The 21,800-nt window shown below is 40.6% G+C and overlaps 1 protein-coding gene and 1 long non-coding RNA gene across 9 annotated transcripts in view; both read right to left on the reverse strand.

Moving 5' to 3' along the window:
* Positions 1–1,662: 1,662 nt before the first annotated feature.
* LOC116801695 lies at positions 1,663–2,747 on the reverse strand. The gene is made up of 3 exons (XR_004362172.1): positions 2,531–2,747; positions 2,335–2,454; positions 1,663–2,223 (listed from the first exon to the last, which is right to left on the reverse strand). It is a non-coding gene; the product is annotated as an uncharacterized LOC116801695 (long non-coding RNA).
* A 14,268-nt stretch (positions 2,748–17,015) lies between these two features.
* Positions 17,016–21,800, reverse strand: part of LOC6611549 (slowpoke-binding protein) — a 33,124-nt gene continuing 28,339 nt past the window's right edge. For 6 of the 8 annotated variants that reach the window (XM_032717865.1, XM_032717834.1, XM_032717850.1 and 3 more), the window contains 2 exons: positions 19,917–21,003; positions 17,016–19,783 (listed from right to left, as the gene is read on the reverse strand). In XM_032717865.1, coding sequence (XP_032573756.1) covers positions 18,524–19,783; positions 19,917–21,003 — 2,347 coding nt within the window. In that variant the 3' untranslated portion in view covers positions 17,016–18,523. The remainder of the gene's footprint in view (positions 19,784–19,916; positions 21,004–21,800) is intronic. The other 2 variants (XM_032717829.1, XM_032717870.1) reach the window with 2 other exon arrangements.

The raw sequence follows: 21,800 nt of genomic DNA on the forward strand, positions 1-21,800 counted from the left end.
GACCTCTAAAAAAATGAAATGAAATCGTAATATTTTCAATGGAGAAAGTAAATCGATCAGCACCTACCTTTTTCCCATTTTTCCTTCATCACACATCCAGTTTGTGAGTTATTAAGTGAAAACTGCAGTTCAAGCTGTTCGACAATCAACCCTTTATTTTCTCGATAAAAACCCGCAGAAATCTCAACCATAAATATGTCAAAAATGTTTAGCAAAAATGGGATGAAAAAGGGTAACGATTTTTTTGTGATAAAAATAACAAAAACTAATTAAAAACGACCCATAAACAAAGTGAAAGTTCAAAATGAAGCAATTCCAGTGAGTGCCAAAATTACAGAGCGTGAAAAAATCCACAAAAATGCGTGGAGATTTTTATGGGACAGTAGCCGAAGGCTTAGACGCGCATCATTTGATTTGAGGGGATGTGTGATCTTTTTCGGCCAGCTGCACGTATTTTTGCGCAAATTTTGTGTGGTGGCTTGGTATTATAAAGCGATTACCAGTTCGATTCCCAATGCGAATGGAAGCAGTTTAGGTGCGGTGAAAGTGACCGATGCACGGGCACAGCCATCCTGGATGGCAATATCCTGTTCGCTGTCCAAAAACTCACGCCCCTACAATAACAAACAACCGGCACGCACAAAGGAAGTGCAATTAGGGCAGGAAGAGGGGGAGGCTAAGCCCGGGGGAGGACGAGGTCGAAGGACGAGGAAGGAGGACCCTAGCTGATTGCCCATTGTGTGGGCAGCTTCCTATTTTAATCCGCTCCATTGTTTGCCCTAATTTTGCTACTTCCTCGCTGACCACACTATATGCATTGAGATGTAAGTTCGTTTGCAATGTAAATAGAAAAGTAATATGTGTTTCGTATTTAGTTTTTATATTAACGCCCATCGTGGCAATCTAAAATACAGCTCTTGGTTTCCCACTTCCTCCAGCCAATCTTGCACTTCAACTCAAATGAAGTTGTCAGCGGCGGAGCATTTAAATATTTCAACGGCCACCAATCTCTGCCCATGGTCTGCAGTGCGTAATTTAAGCCCAAAGTGACCCAAAAACTTGAGATTCGAATTGAAACTGCAGCTGAGACATGAGAACAGCGAATTTACGCACTTTATCTATGAAAATATTCATGGCAAGTTGCATAAATAATCCGCCTAGCACTTCAAATTGATAAAGACAATTTACAATTTATACAATGCACACAGGCCTATCTATATGTGCTGAACGTGAATATAAATGAACGTATATATACGTACACATGCCAGATTGGGCGCCTGGGAGCAGCTTACTGACTAGACAGCTTCGAGTCCAAAAAGCGATTTTAATTCAACACAAACAAGCATCAATAGCAGAGCCCAGGCAGCCCAAACAAATCAAATTGGAGTCATTTACCCCTCGACACTTCTGGCAGAGGGAGATTAATGGGGGAGTGGGTTTTGGGGGCTTCGAGTGAAGTCAGACTCATGTGCCAACGACATCTGCTCCAGTCGAGTAATGGTAAGACAAAAAAATACAAGACACCAAAGAAGTTTCGGATACCCTGAGGGTACTTGAACACGGCACACTAGCTGGCAAAGTCATTTACGAAATGAAATGTCTTCATTTCCATGAAATGGAATAATTTATATTTTTTACATTTCATTGAAATTCATTTAAAAAAAATAAGTAAATTACATAAATAAATAAGCTGCTTATTTTTAGTAAGTTTAATGTATATTCAGTTATTATTTTCATTACGTTAAGCCCACGCAATGTATTTACCCTGCCCACCGACATAAAGATGTGTAAACATATCAGTTAACAACACGCATAGTTGAGTGACCAGTTCCCACCGCCTTGTAATCGCTTTAAAAGCTACCCAATCGATCATCTGCCCGACAAAAGCCATCCGAATGTTGTCATACCCCCGCCTTGGTATCTTTGCCAGTGTAATATGCCAGAAACATGCAAATATCTCTGTAAATTTGCACTGACGACGGCGAATCGACGACCCACATATGGAACAAATGGCTTAGATACAGATACACGTACTCACGGATTGCCTGGGAGTCGCTGTCGTCTCTCCCGTGGGCTCAGCTCGAGTGGAAATTGCTTTCTACTGGCAGTCACTGAGTTGGCAATCAATCAAGTCAAGTACTAGGCTCGGAGCAGAGAGTATTCTCTAGGAATTATGAAACTCTGCGAGACGGATATCCTGCAGCCAGAATGGATGGTTTTGCACTGCGAAAAAAGTTAGCTAAATTCTTGGCTTCTCGTTTAAAGCGTTTTTTGTTCAAATCAAGTACTATGAGTATAATTTTAATATTAAGCTTAAGGTGTGATTTCAAATACCTTTTATTTTGTTAGCAGGTCATCTGATTACGATTCTTTTTTTTTGTGTGGTGCACTCGACTCAAACACGATGTCATTGCCAATTATGTCAGCGATATGGCGACGAAGACGCTTTCCAGGCTGTAATCAAAACTGGTTACCTTGACATTGCCAATGGTCGGAACTCGACGCTCCGAGCTCCGTCCAGCGCAATTACCTTGGCCATCCACCATCAATCTGTGCATCTCCGCTTCGCGCTGGCCACTTGTCCACTTGCCCACTTTCGATGTGGGTCATCTAATGGCACACAAATTGGATTAACGCATTGCCATTGCATTACCCTGAACATCGGGATCGGGCCATGTCGAAACATCTTGGCAATTTGCTGTAATTAAATCGCCGCCTTGTCGTCTTGCACTTAAATGGCGCATTTAATGGTGTAATATCATTCGCGTTGCGCTTTTAATTTCTATTTATGTCCGTTGGCCAGCAATTTCTCTTAATTGCAACACACACTCAGTCGCCGAGATACGCACATTCTGCCGATAGGCCACTAAGTAACTGACAAGTATTTTGATAAACTGCTTTCAGGCCGCCCCCAGATCACGCTTTATCACTGAAAAATAAATAAAAATAAGACCCAAATGCTGTCAATGCCGTTTTGATTTATGCGTTCAGAGTTCTTTTCGATTCCGTTTACATGGCCACAGCAACTGGGGAGTAGCGCACCAGTTCAAATGTTAACAAATTAAATTTTCTACTTAATCAAAATGCAGTCGAGAACATTCAAAATATGAAAGGGAGCAGGCCAAACATGTGTGTCTGCGGGTCTACGCTTTATTTTGGGCACAAATAAACAACTGAGTCAACTAAGCCCATTAGATAGAACACATATAGACAGAATCAGCCTTGAGGTAAAATGTCTGCAAATATACAAAATAAGTAATTGCCTGGCACCTCGGTAACCCCAACGAAATGGATTGCTGCCGATGAGGAGGGCATGGGTATGTCAACCTATTTTTGGGTCGCGATGGAAACCCTCTGTGGTCATGAAAAACGTACGAGTGGGGTAATTACTGAATTCCACGACATTTCACATTTAGACCATTAAAATACATTTGAATAAGTCGTGTATATAATGTATTTCCAAAGAAATGCAAAATAAGACTAAACGACTTTATTACTTCCTAATTGGCACGAATGAAATCAATTACAAGTGGTTAAACCACTAATAAGCTGTTTAATTTTATTTTTTCACTTTTATTTTATGATTTCCTCATCATCAGCTGCTCATTTCAGTGGTTTTCTTACGTTGCTTTTATTTGGATGTAAAGCAAAGCAATTACCTGGTAAAACATTTGTTGGCCCCGATAACATTAAAACCCAATTAAACGTTGCTGTTTAGAAAGTCACAGAAGAAGTTCCGTGGGCTACACTTGACATTTTGCCATTAGCATTAACATAAATCATATTGGATTTAACAATTTAAAAAGTCAAACAACACAAAGCAAAAATGAGGAGGGGAAAAAAATGGCAGATCATGATGATGACGACGACGATGATGATGAAGGCATTTTCAACAGCAATTTAACTATGCCTTCTCCTCCCCCACCGGCAACGCCGACTTTTCGCATTTTCCATGCAATTTTCGCAGAGCCAAAAGGTCAGTTCAAAAGTAGATGGCAGATGCCAGCTGGGAGATGTGAGATTTGCGCTGGGATCAACATCGTCGTCTCGACTACAATAAACATCAAATGAATGGCAGTCTGTGGAGCACGAACAACAAAAGGAGCGAAACCAGTTGCTCCTCCTGATGGCTTCCTCCTGAGCAAGGGAGATTCCTTATTGACTTCGGAGTAAGCCCCCAGCGAAAACCCGCATCGCATGCCCCAATGCTTGACATTTGAAAGCGCTGGCGAATCGAAACGCCGACTACACAGGGAATTCGTACAAATATCTGCGAAATGTAAATTTTAAATATTTATTCTAAAGAACGATATTACGTTTTTCAAATATTTAATGCCATTTAAGTAGTAACAAAAGTAGATAACTTATTTATCTTTCATACTGCAAAAAGCATGTACAATGGATAATCTTATAAAAATCGAAAACTTTGGATTCTCAGATAAGGACTTGCCTTAAAAAGGATATGAAAAAGTGCATCACCGCTTCGATCGCCTTCAGTTTGAGTTTGTCTTTTCCCTGACCGACTAAAGCTGACAACAATATGGCAAATTATGGCACTTCCTGTTGACCTTTGCCTGACCCAGGAGATGAGAAGGTGATTTGGGAACGTGTGTCTTGGGGTTAGAGTGTCACAAGTTATACAATTACGCGGCAATCAGGGCGAATCTCGATGGCGATTGGGGAAAATATCTTTGAAGGCGGGCGAGTTTGGTGTCTTGGTGTCGGGAATCTGAATCGGGAGTGCGTGATAAGCATTTTGATTTATGCCATCGGGAAGCAGCGTTCGAGTACACAAGCAAAGCCTTAATTGAACACGGCGCTCGGCTGCTAAGTAACTAATTTTATGGCATATTAGCAGACCATTAATTATGCCGGTGTTATAAATTTTAATGCCGATTAATTGCTGCCAAAACATAGCAACACAACCCAGCGATCTGTGTTTGTTGACCCAACAACAAACAGTGAACACAACGAGCGCTTGTAGCCGAAAAAATAAAATTAAATAGTAAATAAACTAAAACAGGCCAAACAAAAACAAACTCTGAAAGTTGTCATAGTTGTTGGTGCTGCGAATATTTTATACAGTTTTTGTAGACCAACATTATTTTCTATTCCACCTGAACAGACCCCCAGATTGAATCAAAACAACGCTTGAATGTCCATATGCAGAAGGTCAAAATGATAGCACTAGTTAATTTATACAAATTAAAAACTACTACTAAACATTACTACTACCGTGACTAAATAAAATAAAATGTGGATATCAGAGATTTTTTGCTATGCATTTATTTTTGGTTAATTATACTGTTTTAAAATCTTTACGACAACTAATCATACCATAAGTATACAAGTTTGTTTGGTAATTTTTACAGAGTGTGGATATATTTTGCTGAACTGAAGTGTAAGTACAGGATATATATGCGTGTCGATTTGGATGGCCAAAAGGCTTCCTGTTGTGCGTGGGACGCTGATGTTGTCGCTCCACCGGCAATGTTGCCAAGTTGCCATGTTGCAATGTTGCGATGTCTCTAAGTTGCCGACACACGTTGTGCGCTGCATCGCCATCAAATTGGCCGCACGCGTCATAAAAAATCATTTTTCGTCAAGGAAATGGTACAAATTGGGACCAGAACGAATCCAAAACCACCTTTTTATTTTAAAGTTTAAAAGAAAAATGTTTTCAATGCTTAATTAAATAATATTTTTAATTAAATAATATTTTATTAAAAAGTATGTAGCGACTAATTTATTACAATTTTCAGTTGCTTATATCTGCCACAGAATCAAACTTTAAATATGCTATAAAAATATTTTCACAAATTATCACGTTTACTTTTAATTAATCGCTGGTATTTTTTTTTCCAAAAACCTATGTTGTCTGTTTAATAGGCTCGAAAACGTCCAATCAATTAGTAAAACTAAAGAGAGTAGGGTGCAACTGCTTAAAAGTCGATATTTAAAGCGCATAACTCTTCATTCAGTTGATAGTGAGCGAGCCAGATTTAATTTATGCAATTTTGATTGCATTCGGTGAGTGTTTTTAATTTGATTATAATGGTATTATGGTTATATATGGCGATTCAGATTGAAGCATAATCGGCGATATTTCGGTTTGGGGGAATATTTATGAGCAGCTAAATCAAAAGCGGAGCTACCTCAACCTGCTGGAATCGAACCCACAAATGTCGCATAAAAGTGTCAGCAGATTTTTGAACTAAATTGAAAATTTATAGGTAACTCTCGTCATCACTCCCCCCTCTCCCACATACTTAACCCACCTACACGGACTTCATCATCTTATATTCCCACTAGCGAAGTTTTGTTGGACAAATTTGTGCGGGGTTTCTCCGGCCTTATGTAATGAAAAGCCTTAACAAATTTCTTGGCGGCGTTTCGGTTGTGTAGTTTTTAGTGGCCAGCTAATGAAGTGTCTTCAATTTTATTAGTCCAACTCTTCCGCTTATCTTTTGAGTAAAGTGATAAGACCGGATTTTAATACGGCTATTGGGTTCGTAATCAGCGTTAGTAAGTGGGAATGGTTGTAAACAGCGGTGCTTAAAATAAAAAGATAAATTGATTAAAGAAATTAAGAGGTGATAGTGTGTTTTTGGTAAGCTAAACATTTTTGGATGTCTTATTTCCTAACTTATATTCTTTTATATTTCAAATACTGTATTTTTCGCCTTAAAACTTTTTATAAAATTTTTTCTGCTCTTGCAGGCTGTAACCCTCATTTAGCCATTCTAATTAACCGTATCCTTCGAATTTTTGCAAGGTCAGCAGCTGTTCTTTTACCCCCTGCAAAATTGACGACCACGCCCCGCACTAAAATACCAGAAATTATGATTATGACAGCTCGGCGAGTCGACAAATCAATTTCAACTGCTCCCCTAGAATATGCAAGGAATCAAATCTATAATTTTCCAAGCCCAAAGAAAGAAAATTCGCCATTCTTTGTCCCGTGTCAAATTTATAGACTCCGATTTCGAGCCCAAGCTCGCATTGTGCAATGCAAATTTATGACAAAACATATCGCCACCGAGAGTGTGGAGAAAGGTAAACAATGGCCAATTTCCCTATAAAATGAATCAGAGCGGGTTGGAACGCGCCTAATAATTTAATTATGACTTTTTTGCCGGGAGCATGCAAAATTTTCTAAATTGCATGCATATTGAAAAATTTTAGAGCAAGACAAAGGCTGAAGGGATTTTCGCGCAAATTTTCCAAACAACAGAAGTTCGGTTCGGTTTTTGAGTTTTGTTGGGTTGGGTTGGGGTTAGGTTAGGGGTTGGTCTTTCATGACCGACTTGTGTGTAAATTCGTGGAAATTCCTGGATCCGACAACTGTCTGCGATCTATCCATCATATCAGACCAACCATCTATGTAGACCTCTTTTAACAATCGCACCCACGCGATAATGTCAATCAAAAAACTGTTCAATATTGCACTCTGGACCCACTCCCTAGTTTTCCGCATTCCACGCTTTTGAGTACTGAGTATGTGGGTTTTAGGAGGGTATATAAGTTGATTACCCATAATGTGTGAGGAACTGTAAAAAAATATGTATTCTCTATAGAAGGCTTGTCTTAGGACAATTGATTTAGCTGCAAGTATTTGATTTAATGTTTTAAAGAACATGCTGAGTATCTCATTGCCTGAATAATTTTTACAAAATGCACCACAGTTTCAATTAACATTTGTCTCAATTACACGAGAGAGACACGCAGTTGATGTCCCGCTGGCGATAAAAGAAGCGGAATGCGGGGCGGAGAAATAGAAACAGAAAATTACAACCGGCTACCTGGAAAGGTTAACTGGTTTTTCCTCACTAACCGAATGAATGACGTGTGACCAGCGGTCAGCCGGAATGAAGTGACCAGAAGGAAATTGAATTAGAACAAAAGTCTGTCAAGGGTTCCATTGGATGATGATAATGACGATGATGGCTCCGGTCGAATTGCGTGTCCGCCTTTAATGGGATTTACGTGCAAGGCGTAATTACAGAGGCAGAAAAAAAGGGGGGAACCTGAAAACAATGTTAAAAGCTTAGATCTAGCGGATGATCTTAAAAAAGTATAAAACTTTTTAATCAAACCCGTAATGATTTATCAATTCTTAAAATATATTATCTATACAAATAATAATGAAACATTATAATTTATAAAGAAATATCCTTTAAGCCTTATAAAATCAAAGTACAGTCAGCATTATGGGATTGACAATGTTTACACATTCAAGTGGTTTTTGTGTAATTTGCATATTTAATGAGGTGAAACGCTCACAATTGGAGTTGTATTTTTTCTATCCTTTTTTCGTTATCGGCTTGAAAAACAAATAAAAATTAAGTGAAAAATTCCGGGAAAATGGTTTCATTGATTAGAGGCGGAAAATTGTCGCAGCCGAAAAGGGGATGCACTGAAAACTGAAATGTAGTGAAAGGGTTAAGGGGATTTACCTGAGGGTTGGAGTGGGTCATTTGTAATTTGCATACGAAGCTGTGGAAGCTGCAAACAGGATATGGGTGCAATCCTATCTGGATATGTTCACATAAATCACTGGGTGTGTCCTAAGGGAAATGGTAGAAGAACGGCATTTGCATTTCCCTCCTGGCAGATGTCGCCGGAATAAATTAACAATTGGTCAAGGCATAAAGACAAACTAATGTGGGTACTAATCGAATATCAAACATGACAGATACTAACAAAGTCGTGCATGAAAATTGGATACACTTATAAAACATAATCATCTTCTTTATCTATATATATTTTCTGGGGAATGGAATATGTCCTGTTCCTTATTCAATGTGATGTGCATATACCCTCTCATACTAGGGTATCGTATCTCCTTCTTGGCAAATTGAGACTAATCCTCGTCGTGAAGCAATTTGTTGGACAATCTCTGTGGCAATATGCTAAACATGGCACTCAGTTAGGCAAACATGAATTACTCCACACAATTGAGCTCACACTTCTTACCATTGACCAGGCTTAACCAAATGCATCCAAGTGCATCGAGTGCAATCGATTGGCTATTTAGTAATTTCAGATACCAGATATTGGTATGGGTCCTGACCAAATAAATGGCCAGGTGTTGATATATCGACCACGGACGAAGGCCAAGAAGTGCAATATTAATATGAAACAGTAACAAAAGTCATGTTCTTAAGCTTGAATTGATGATACGATTTATGCAAATTGCACACGATTTTCAAATCGAAAATTCAGCATTAATAGAATGCTTTTGGGCAATTCAGAGACGCTTAATGGTAAAAGTATATGTATATAAAAAGCCTTTAAAATATTTCAGTGGTCAACCTTACCTACAATAAACATTAAAATCTTATTCTACAATCCTCTTATCGAAATAAAGCAACGCTTGGTCTAAGATTAATAACAATAAACACATCGATCAGAGTTCATGGCGATTTTCCAATCAGCTTAGATAAAGGATTATGCCGACAAGTTCCGTTGGGAAAGCAGTCACGCTAAACTTTAATTGAAAGCACTACGCAGCAAAGTATGCAGCTATGCACGCCCGCCCACCAAAGCCCCGGAATACCGGTGGCCACTTTCTTTACCCCTGCTCCATGCCCCTGGAAAAACCCCTGCCCGGAAAACAAGAAGAGAAAACAGTTCACTTAACCAGAAAGCAACACGCAAGAACAACCCAAGGCAGCCGGAGGCGGGTAAACAGAGACTCAGAACCAGAATCAGGACGAATCCTCGCCCGTGGAACTTACCTTCCCCTTTCACATGCGGAATTCTCACCCGGGACATGGCAAATAGAGCTATGTTGGTAAATATGGTTACACTCGGAAAAACATTATCTAAAGGCATTTTCACATCATAAACAGGCCCAATATTTTTATGAGTCTGTAGAGTGAGCTTTTATTTTATTTTCGATGGGAAAAATACCTTTTCAAATTAAAGTATAGTACTCCAATTTTCTTGCAGTGTAAATATAGCCAGAAGTGAGGAAACCAAAGGTTTTCGCTTGGCTCGTGGCATTTAAATTTCTGATGCATTTTCGATTTTTCCAAGAGCTCCCCCTTCTCATACGCATTTCCCATTTGCGCTCTATTTTCTTTTGTTGCACAGAAATTGCAACATTGTTTATTTAAGAGTTCCAATCGTCGTTTTTGTTGTTTTCGGGTGCGTGTTCATTTGTACTTGGCTGCGTATTTATTTTTGATTATATGGCGTGCGACTGTTATTTTGGGTAAGGAATTAGCCCAGAAAAAAAAAAAACAACACAAACAGAGTTGAAAGTTGTGTCTGCAACAGAAAGATCTGAATGCTTAACCCTCAGTAGAGCAAGGACATGCCATAATAATTATCATTTTGCTTGCAGTTTAGTGTAATTACACTTGGCAGCTGGCGGGGAACAGACAAGGTTCAAAAGGAAGGTTCAACTTTGAACACTTTACAGTAGTTACCTTAAATAATAGTACTATTTTTAATTTTATAGAATAACATTAGGAGATTTGAAGTAATTGTAAATGTTTGTGCTTTCTCGATTTATAAACCATTATAACAGTATAATATTGTCTTATGAGAGCGCTAAGTTTTATAAGTCAAACGATTGCCACTGTCACCTTATGGGATTATGGTATTTGACACACACCATGAGTGGTTCCCCCGCCTGAAATAGTCAAGTGACAGGACGAAGATAAAGGTAAATAGGGCTGGAACGGGACGAAGTTTCCATTTCATTCCTTTGCGACACTTCACCTGGAAGCCGTCAGCCAGCGCAAGCCGCTGCAATTGCATTTAACGATTAAAAAGAGCATGGCAAAGAGGAATATGTATGTGGCCAGATATTTACACTTGTGGCCAAGAGCTTAGTGAATCCTTGCGAGAAATGGTAAGAAGTTAACTGAGTCCTAAACATCTGATGACTAAGAGGAACACCACAGGTGGAATTATAAAATTAACGATCTTTTTGTTATTTTATTATCAAAGTGTATTTAAAAACGCTTTTAATAGAACATTATGCCCAGGAGTATATGATGAAAAGAGGCACTACAGGATGCCCTGGAAGCGGGTGAACTTCATAGGCGGCGCAACTGTCGCATTTCCGCGTTGCAAATTACTTCTTTTATTCGTGACATTTTTTGTAATTAAGATAAAAGCAAACCCTGGGCGGTGAAAGGAATTAAAAAGGGCACAAAGCTCTTGAGTGCTTGACAACAAAACATTTAAAGGCGGCAATTGAGCAGGCACAAAGGGCAGGGAAGAAGAAGTTGTCAACAATTGATTTAAGCCACGAATGACAATTTAAGTCTGCCGTTTACACTTTCAGTTTTTAAGTATTTTAACATACAAATGACATAAAAAATTATACAAAAATAGCATCTACAACTTTTCTAATAGAGTCCTGTATTTATCTTTTGGGCTGAATTGAAAAAAGTTTCCAGTGCAGAGGAAGTTGTCAGCAACTGCACTAAGCCAGCCACAAATGACGGCTTAATCTTGAGTCCTCGGTGACCTGCTGGGCGCCTCGTAAATTGTTAAATGTGGCATGCATAATTGCAACTAGAAAACGTCAGCTTATCAAAATATAAAAAAGAGCAGCGGACACGCCCCGCGGAGCTGGCAGATCGGCGATCTATAAACCTCAGTCAGACAAAACATTTTCGAACCTCGGACAGCTGCAACACCCAAAATCCTCATCGAGGGCATTACAAGCTCATCAAAAACTCGCGCGCAGCCTCATCATCATCGTCAGATCCTTTCCTCCCTCCCTCGATTGTCATTCAAATGAACCCGTTTCACGTCAGCCCACTGCTCCTGATATTTTTTGTGACATTTTCCGTATTAAAAACGTTTTAAAAAACAACAAACATGCAGATTTAGATGCCGAGGGTTGATTTCCTCCGGGCAACAGCATCCGTGTTAAAATCTCTGCTCAGAAATGAAACATTTTGACCCAGGACCTATGGGATAAGCACTTTTGAAGTGGTCGCTGCCATATCGGCGATTCGAAATCAACAGAAATCATGATCTGCAAGAAAAGGTGGTCTGGATCCGTGGTCCAGGATCCTCGTCCTTTTGTTTTGACAAGCCCAAAACATTGTTTTGAGGCAGAAAGTTAGGAGATGCAGGCGAGATAAGAAAACACATTTGATGCTCATGAGTTCGCCCTTGTTTTCATATTTTGACAGCACTAAAGCCGGACATCAGATTTAAAAGAGAAAAATACAAATAAATATATACCTTTCAAATAATTTTCGATTGTATCAGTTTCAAATTCTAATAGAAATCATTAAAAGCTTTCCCTTTTGGTTGGGCTTAATTTATTAATATGAATTTTTTCCAAATTCATTGAATTGTATTTTAGTACAGTTATCGCATTTGTTTGAAGGGACCCGTCAATTAACGACAATTTATATGGCCACAAGTTCTTCCACCCTTCCTGCCTCTGTCTGGTTTTTCAGTATTTCCGTTTCCTTTTCGAAATAACGACTAAAGCGAAACAATTAACAATTGTTGTAGCTGCGCTTGCGCCCAGCGGACAACAGCCAAACAAACAACAAATCAAAGTATAGAATATATGTGTTTTTGGTCCGATGTATTTTTGTTTTCTCTTTTTTTTTTTTTTGTATGTGATGGCGCGAAATGGAGTGCGCTTTAATTTGCATAAATTACCAGTAAAGGGTTAAAAATAATAGTGGGAAGGGGCCAGGGGAGGGTTGGCCGAGCTGAAGTGGTCGCCTGCACTTGAAAAAATCTGTTGCAAATGTACAGACACCGCACGAGCAACTCCTACCAGCTCCATCCGCTCGTCTGCTTTTGTTCTTGGACTCTGGAGTGGTTGATTGCGTTTATGGACCACGGATACAGTTGCCCCGGAGCGATCTTCTCATACGGACGAGGTGTGTCCGCTCAGCTCAGCCGTGAAAATTGTAATGTACATGGCAATTCCATTTAATATAGACAGCATCCAGATGCCGGAGAGTTACGCAAATAGCCAAGGGGCTCGGGCAGGAGCTTTGGGTTAGCAATCATTTTAAAACCCGCATAATTGTCGGGATTTGCACGCCAAACGCGGGTGAAAATATACCTATTTTTCGGGGTGGTCGCTAAAGGGTTAATATGGGTGAGGGGCGTGGCCGGGTAAACCAGAAGTGGGAGTTTTCCAAAAAGCCTCTAAACAGATATATTGCATACAAACCATAATCTGCAGCTGAAGCTTATATCAATAGTAAAACATTTTGCAGATCTAACGAAATCATTATATAATGATATAATGTATATTTAGCAACTTCCTTTTCGATTTAAGAGACTTAATTCCTTTCTCTTCAGACCACAATCGACTGATAATTATCGGGCGTTTAATTTCGCGTAACAGAGAAACCTGAATTTCTCCAGCTCCCTTTCTCGATTGAAAGTATTTTCTACTTTGGGATTCTCCACGGGTGACAACTGCAGGCGTGGCTTTGTCAAAAAAAAAAAAAACGCAATGACGAATAAAAAAAGGTGCAAATGAAGCGCAAGAAAAAGTTCATAAAAGGAGACAGATAAAATCAGCAGGCACCGCAGGATATTTCAAAGAGAAGGATCACAATGCCACCCAAAAAAAAGGGCTATAAAAAACGTGTATATAAAATTAATCGTTCGCACGTGCGGTGAAATCAAAATTCGAATTTTCAAAAAAAAAAAACCAATTTGCGGCGTACTTGAATATTAATATTAAATCCAAGATTGCGGGTCGCCCATGAAGACGATAATTACGTTGGTGATGTTGTGTATCATCACGGTGATGGGCTACTTGACATGTCTATTAATAATATATTGGTACAATAATTGCTTTTCGTGTGGCGACGAATATAAAAGAAAGTTTTTTTACTTTTGGCAATGGTCCATTAAGAAAACAGTGAGTGAGCTAAACAAACAATTTGTTAATGGGACCCGTATGCACTTAATTATGTAATAATGGTTGATTATGATAGGCGTGCTGCTGAGATGATTTCGATGTTAATTTGGGATTCGGAGTTCGGATTATAAAACAAAACTACAGCCAAAGCTGTGTTAAGTGGACACTAAAATAACTGAATAAAATTGATATAACGAAGTAAAATAATATAGATTTGATCAATTTGACTTTCTCAACAAAGCTTTTAATGAAAACCAATTGAAAATCATTCGAACTAATATTCGGTTTAACATTCACAAAGTCAAAGTCCCTAATACAAGTTTAAAGGGCACACCCCTTTGTTTTTATAAGGACGTGTTCGAATTACTATTTTCCCTCCCTCCAAAAACATGTACATGCAGCTTAACATCTCTTAAAATAGCAAAACAGCAAAAACTCATTAATGCACACATAGCATAGAAGGCACTTCACTATGTCCAGTACCAAAAAAATCAGAATCATCCACCAAAAAACAGCGAGATTCATAAATAAACGTTGACAAAATTTTGACTAAGGTCGATTAACCATCCCTCGAACGTAGGAGGTCAACACGAAGAGGTCACTCGTAAAAAGGCCGTAAAAAATATTGAAATCGGCGTTACGCAATTCCTGAGTAGATGGATGATTTATGGACAGCTGGACAGGCGCCTGTGACTCGAAAAGGACTCGAAAATTCAAGTGCGCTTGCGCACAGCTTGACAATCCGAGGCACTTGAGGCTAATTTCCCAGCAGTTGGCCGGGCAGGCGATTGAAAATATTTTTTAATTAAAAAATCGACAGGCGCTTGTGAGAATTTTGAATGAATAAGTGACTCGGTGAATGAATGAATGACAATGTTGGCGCACACGCGTATTGGATTTCCCCTGCGAGACGCGAACATGTTTTTCAATTTTCATGCGAGAATAATTTTGCGTGTGCGGAAAACGGAGTGCAGCTAAATGACAAAAACACTTGCTCGTCGAGCTGTGAAAATGGCCAAGTGGAAATCGGACACTGGACATGGCATTGACCATGTCCACGAACGGGTCGCTGAACATTGCACATTTGCTCGGTTTTGATTTTGAATTTCTGTGGCAATTTTAGCGCATGTGCTGGATATTTGCAGCATAGTATATTTCACAGAGTACGCTAAAATGTATCTGTAAATGTATTGGTAGGACGATAACTAACCGTTTGGAGATATATTTCGATTTTCCTTGCTTGTATATTGTTACATGCGTATATTTTTCCACCTTTTTTGATACCTACCGAGAGTGAATTCCCTCGGCGATCGTTTGGGTGCAAATTGTAGATGGATCGCATAAATCTACTCGCCTGACTTTCGATCGCATACCCGCCACGCCCCTCAACCCTTGAGAGATAGAAACAATGTGCCATGGCACCACCAAACCACTCAACCACTGAGCCACTTGAATGGTTGAAACGGGACATAAATCTTCAGATGGGACAACGGAAATTTGTCACTTTCACCGCGACAAAAACAATTGACAAATGGGCGCAAAAAAAAAACGGTGAAAAAGTTCGGAAAATGACAGAAAAACTGAGTGTAGCGACCAAATCCCGCCGCAATAAAATATAGTGGAAAAAGAGAAGCGCAGTGAATTTCACGGTAAATTGGCCGAGCACAAAGCTAACCGCGAGAAGTCCTTTTAATCCTTTTTGCTGTACAAAGTAAAGGCAGCGAAATTGGCACTCAAAAGGTGAAAAACCGAGGGAAAACATTACCAGGATGTGAATGGACACGGTGTCCTGCTGCGAGCGGCACGCGCTGCAAAGGGAGGATAAGTAGCAGCTGCGCCTGCGCGGAGGATACAATTTGAAAATGGAAAGTGACCGGGAAAAGGGGTCGAAAACTGCGGTTGCCAGTACAAATTGAAATGCTAAAATCATTTCCATATAATTACAAAACCAACAAATGCGATTAACTGGACTAGAGTCGGACTGTAAAGTTGCAAGGGTTTCAGTTTTGAGTAGGAAATTCACGCCTCGCTACACAAAAGCGCTGTAAATTATATTGTTAGAGGGACTGACCACACGGCCCAGTTTCGTTTCGCTGTCCGTAAAATTGCCAAATTCCCATAATTGCAGCTCCTGAAACAATGGAGAAATTTACTGGACCATGCGGAGCGCACAGGACGAATGACGCAACCCTCGTCGGGTAGGAGAGGTGGTAAATTTTATTAGTTTGCTGTCATATGCTCATTGACTGTTTGTTTAGGATGCTGGATGCACAGAGCAACAGCGAAGAGATAGAAACACGCACAGGACATGACAGGACATAATCATAAATATGGCAACTAAATTATGAAATGGGTGTGTTATTCCCCTAGTCGCTGCCACAGGATTTCTTTTTCCCATATAGGCTCATTGGTCACGGTTGCCTAGTTCGGTGTTTTCAGAAAAAACTCATAGATGACACTTTGAACAAAATGAATTTAAAACTGTGCTTTAACCAGAATTTGTAATTGTAAATACATTGCCAAAATACTCCTCACTTTAATACAGTAGAACATTATTATTAAAGAAATAGTTGGTAACGCTTGGTCTTAATTCATGTAATTAATTAACATATGTAAAACTGATATATTATTTGGGTACAATCAAAAAACAATCAAAATATTGTAGCTCATAGTTTGCTGTTACAAGAAATGTACATTACACATATAAAATTATAATTTCTTTGTGCTATTCAACTGGATTTTTAATTGTTATTTGAAAAAATTCTCATATATGTTTACATTTTGATTTTACATCTTTGGTGCTACCAGACAGTCAAATTTATTATGAATTTTTAAGCAAATTTATATTTCTACATTTTACACATTACGTTTCGATATTCAACATGAGAAATCATCCACCACCAGGTGGCGCCACTCAAAACACTTAGTTCACAAAATATCACAAAAACTAATATATGGCACTGCTTCGAAGCAGTGGAAGATTAGTCAAGCAGTGCAAACCAACTAGAAAACGTGACTTTAAAATGTATTTTGAAGAAATCTGTTCAGCTTTGTTGAAGATTTTTAAGTTTTTAAGTTCTTAGGGATCTTTATTAGGGAAGTTCCCTTCTAGTGCTAATGAATTAAAACTCCTGTGAAATGTACGTCGTTATCTCGTTTATTTGTTAGTTCTCAAGGGCTTCTCCATTTTTGGGATTACATAAGTGGATACACAAACAATTCCAAGCAAATTAACTTACAAGATATTGGGGATACATACATATACATTCTAGAGGGTCCCATAAACAATGTTTTACGCATTCATTAGCTACGAATAATCAAACTAAGGGCGACTCTGTGGCAGATCATTTGAGTTATTCAAATAGGTCGGGTGGGGCTGGGTTTTGAATCGGGATTCGAATCTTGATCGTCTTAGTCAAGTGCGTGCGTCTAATATTATCTTCTATATATATGATCTTTAGTGAGTACATTTACTTTGTGTTCGATTGTGTGTGGCGTTTGTGATATTTTTGTTTCCGATATTTTAGTAAATTTGATTGCATTTCTGTATTGTTTTATTGTTTACCGTTTTATACGACAATGCTTAACTCTTATGGAGTTATATTTATGTCTCCGTTGCGATATTGAAGTGCTGGCTAATGTGTAAATTCGGAACAAAGGATAAAAGACTAAAGAAATCTAAATTGTTCGTTATATGTTGGATACTTTCAACTCTGCCTTGGATTCTCCATTGAATGGGCTAACTTTCTTTGGCTTTGTTTGATCGATTAAGGTTCTTCTGGACTTAGTTCTCTAGAATATGTTCATTTTTTAATTTATATTTAAAACACGCTCCACTGGGAGCTTAAAACGATTTTAAGCTACAGTAAAACATTTTCAATGCGCCAAGCTGCGAAGCTTTTAAGTCTTAACTATTCAATTAACTACCGAGTAAAGTGTAATTCCGTATAATTCGAAAACGGGTTTCCTTTAAATTTGTTTAAAAAAAACTAATCAGCAGGATGGTACTCCTTTTGTTTTTCTGTGTTGTCTCGTGGCTTAGCAGTCTAGAGATAAGCTTTAGTAAAGAAATATGTATTCTAGTTTACTTCGAATTGCTGTAAAAGCAATCGGCTAAAGTTCAATATAAAGAGAAAAATATTATTGTTACCAGAAGAAAGCTTTGAGAGTAGACGTGTGGATTTAGCAAAGGCGGGGCAGCCAATTATATAATTGTGAGTGGGTGTATGTGTTTGTGTCGAACTCAGATTAGAAGTGCTTCACCTCAACCAACACTGGCATGGAGAAAGCCGTAGTAACAGAGTTTTCGGGAAAAGTTAAAGGCCCTACAGAATATTAAAACGGTTAGGTATTGAACTCTGTGATAAGTTTGTAGTACTTGTATTTAAAATATACATATACAAGATGTGTCAGAGGAAAATGAATGAAGGTGTTCATCTTTGTAATATAAAACTCAATACCTTTATGCCGATAACTCTTTTAGAAGACTTTCTCCGTCTACCATCTCGTACCTAGCCTAGTAGTTCTATAACTTGATGGTTCCCCGTTCGATTTCATCAATATTTGGTTTCTTTATCACATGCTTTGCATTTCGGCTGCTCAAAACGTATCTGTAAGTGCGTGTACATAGTGTTATCGGGATAGCCATTAGAGCTTGTCCAGGTCGGGTTCCTCTGGATCGGTTGGACTCATCGGGGACATTTCCACACTGTCCAAAAGCGGAGTCTTCTCTTCGCTGCATGTGCTGCCCGGTGCATCGTCCATGTCCATCACGAAAATCCTGGAGAGGTCAGCTCCGCTGAGGGTGTGTCCCGACGGGGACTCGTCCACCGAGCTGGTGGTGCTGCTACTGCTGTCACTGCTGGTGGTGCTGCTGCCCTTGGTGGTGCTATTCTGGGCGGTGTTGTTTTGGGTGGTGGCACGGATGCTCGGGATGGCGATGGTGGCGATGCTCTGGTCGAGGGACTTGGATGGTGTGCGATAGCTGGCAGTTGCCGAGGTGGCCACTAAATTCGATTGGCTGGACTGAGCTGACAGCGAGGTGGTCTTAATATTGGTCGTCTTAAGGTGGCCGCCAATGGAGCAGCTGCTGCTCCACCTGCCACCCTGATAGTGCTTCTGGTGGTGATCCTTCTGATTGCACTGGATGCCGCATTGCCGTAACCCCTGACCCTGCGATGATACCGTTTGATTATTGTCATCGTTGAAGCTCATATCGTCCTCGCTGTGCGTGTTGTTTATGGCCGTCTGCTTGAGTCGCACCAGGTGCCGCTCGGAGTACGATTTCCGTGCATCCATAACTCTCAGATAGTCGGAGGACTCGCCCAAGTCCTCGCTCTTCGAGCTGCAGTATCTGGCCGAATTTCTGGAGGCACTCCCGTTGCCGCAGAAACTGGTGGTGACACTCAGCATTTGCTGACTACCACTGAGCGATCTCCTGCTGGCCTGGGAGCTGCTCCTGCTCTCATACTGATTATCCCGCAAGGAGCACGGCGATATCCTGGGCGAGGGATTGTTTTCCATTAGGGAGTCGTTGCTTTTGGCGATTCTGTTCTTCCGATAGAACTTGCTGTCCCGCCAGAGGGTCTGCCTTCCGGTTCGTTGCATCTCAATGCAATTGCCAGGCTGACCGGGGGACGTTTGGCTGGTGGGCGTGGCCGTGGGCGAGTCCTGACCTTGACCTTTGCTGATGCGGAACGAGGCGTGCGTAAGTTTCTTGTACTTCTCGCTCTGCATATTCACGCGATTGTCCGAGTGGGTGCGATCTGCCATCGGCAGAAAGGCATTGTCGATCCGACGCTCCTCCTCCAAGGAGCGAAAGGCCAGCCGATTCACATGCTTCAGGTACTGCTTGTCTGAGGTTCGCTTCGGGGACATGTCCTCGAAGGAGCTCACCTGGAAGGGACACTAATTAAGCTTTCATTCACACCGCAAGACTGTTGGCAAGGTTTATATGAATACAGTAATAGCAACTTAAACATTAATTTAATATGTTAGTTTTGATTTAGCAAATATAAAACGTTTACTTAAATTTACTCACCCGATATTTTTGTGAGAACACCTCTATCATCCCCGATCGCTTCGAGGGCGATGTGGTGTAGATGGAGTTCTGATCGTTGACTAGAATCTTGGGCGGATCAAACTGCTGCTGGGGATGCCCCTGTCCATGACCATGGGCCTGACCTTGACCCGCATTGCTGCTGGATGCCAAGGACGAGTTGCTCGAATTGCTGGTGGCCGTTACCAAAATCTTTGGTGAAAGCGAAACAGGAAATTGTTGGGGACGTATATTTCCGAAGGAGCCACAATTAGAGCCAGAGGAAGTTGAGCCCGTTCCCGACATGGCATCGTCAATGTGCAGGAAGTTGTTGGGGGAACTCTCGCGACAGGGTGATGAAATCGCCGAGTCCTGGGAGACCATACTCCTAGGAATGGTGGCAAGTTCCAGGCAGGTCTCATTACCACCTGTGGTGGTAGCTATGATGACATCCTCGACGCCCTCGTCAATGGGCGATGAAATGGACTGAAAGCTGCTCAACCTAATACTGGACGATCCAATGGACAGGTCGTTGTCGGTCAGAGAGCCAAAGGCTGAGTCCTGGGAGGGATTACTGCGGCCATACTTGAGACACTTGAGGGAGTACTCCAACCTCCTGCTCTTCGAGTTCTTATAGTTGCACATATCGGCAGTGAGTTGATGGTTGAAGGAGGCCCCAGCAGCCGACGAAGTGCAGGCTGGGGCCTGAAGCCTCTGCGTTCCCGAGGAGCCACTTGCCTCCTCTTCTTGCTCAAAACCCTCCTCCTCCTGCTCCTCGTATACCTCTTCCGCGGCTCCCTCAGCCAGAAGGACATCCAGATTGCTCTGACTACTGGTGCTACATCGAATGGTCGGTGGCTGGGGATCCTGACCCGGCTCCTGGCTATTATCATCCGAATAGACGGCCGCAGGGTCACAATAGTGAATCGGCGACTCCGAGGCATACGAGTGGACATATGAGTGGGCGGAGTGCCACTGCTGCAGGCGAAGCAAGTGCTGGCGATGGCAGCTCCCACCGACGACAATCTCCTCCAGGAGACCCTCCTCCGAATCGCTTGATATGTCAAATGAGTCCATTGTTCGGTTAATACTGTGGGATCGGCAGGGGACAGATAAGTAAATGGGGAATGTGGGTAAGAAAGGGCAGAGAATAACAATCAGAATTTTCAAAATTTTTGGTTCCGATCCGGCAGCGCTACCGGCACCTGATTCGATTTTCTTTTGTGTTCGGATATGCAGAAAAGCCATGGCATGTCATTGTATGCGATGAATGCATTGATGGAATTGTGAGTATGTCTGCGAATGTGTGCTGCACTAGAAGCGTCAATAAGTGCGTGTTTTCAATCAAGCTCAAGTTGGCTGCTCTGCATTCAAGCTCCTCCAAAACTCAATTAGTGACCCAAAAAATGGCAGCTATGCTGATGTATAGCAATAGTTTCCAGGTTCCAGGTTTCCTAGTCTGTGGCACGGATATCTCAATGTGTGGTGGTGAACTCAATTAAGGAGCAAAGGTATGATGATTCGTATCTAGCCTATTATTCGGTAGTATTCGAGCTTAGTCTTAATGTTATTCGGAATATAAAATAAAGCTTGATTAAAAAGCATTCATTGGTTTCAATGGCTTGGCTTAGTCTCAGCTGCTCTGAAAAAATATTTTGGCTGCACTCTATCCTCTAACCCAGTTAAATGGTTTTCTCTAGAGCATGCATGAAACAACACAAACATAAACATTTTGATTACAAGCTGAATAGATGGGACTTATTGAAAAGGGTTAAGCAAATAACTTACAGCGGGGAAAACATTTAAATTGCATTATGGTAGCCAGAACACGAAAAACCAAAGTAAATAACAGACATTGGATAATGTGGTTTTCACATGTTAAATAAA

This window comes from Drosophila sechellia, chromosome 2L (assembly GCF_004382195.2).
Source record: "Drosophila sechellia strain sech25 chromosome 2L, ASM438219v1, whole genome shotgun sequence".
NCBI classification, from domain to species: Eukaryota; Metazoa; Arthropoda; class Insecta; order Diptera; family Drosophilidae; genus Drosophila; species Drosophila sechellia.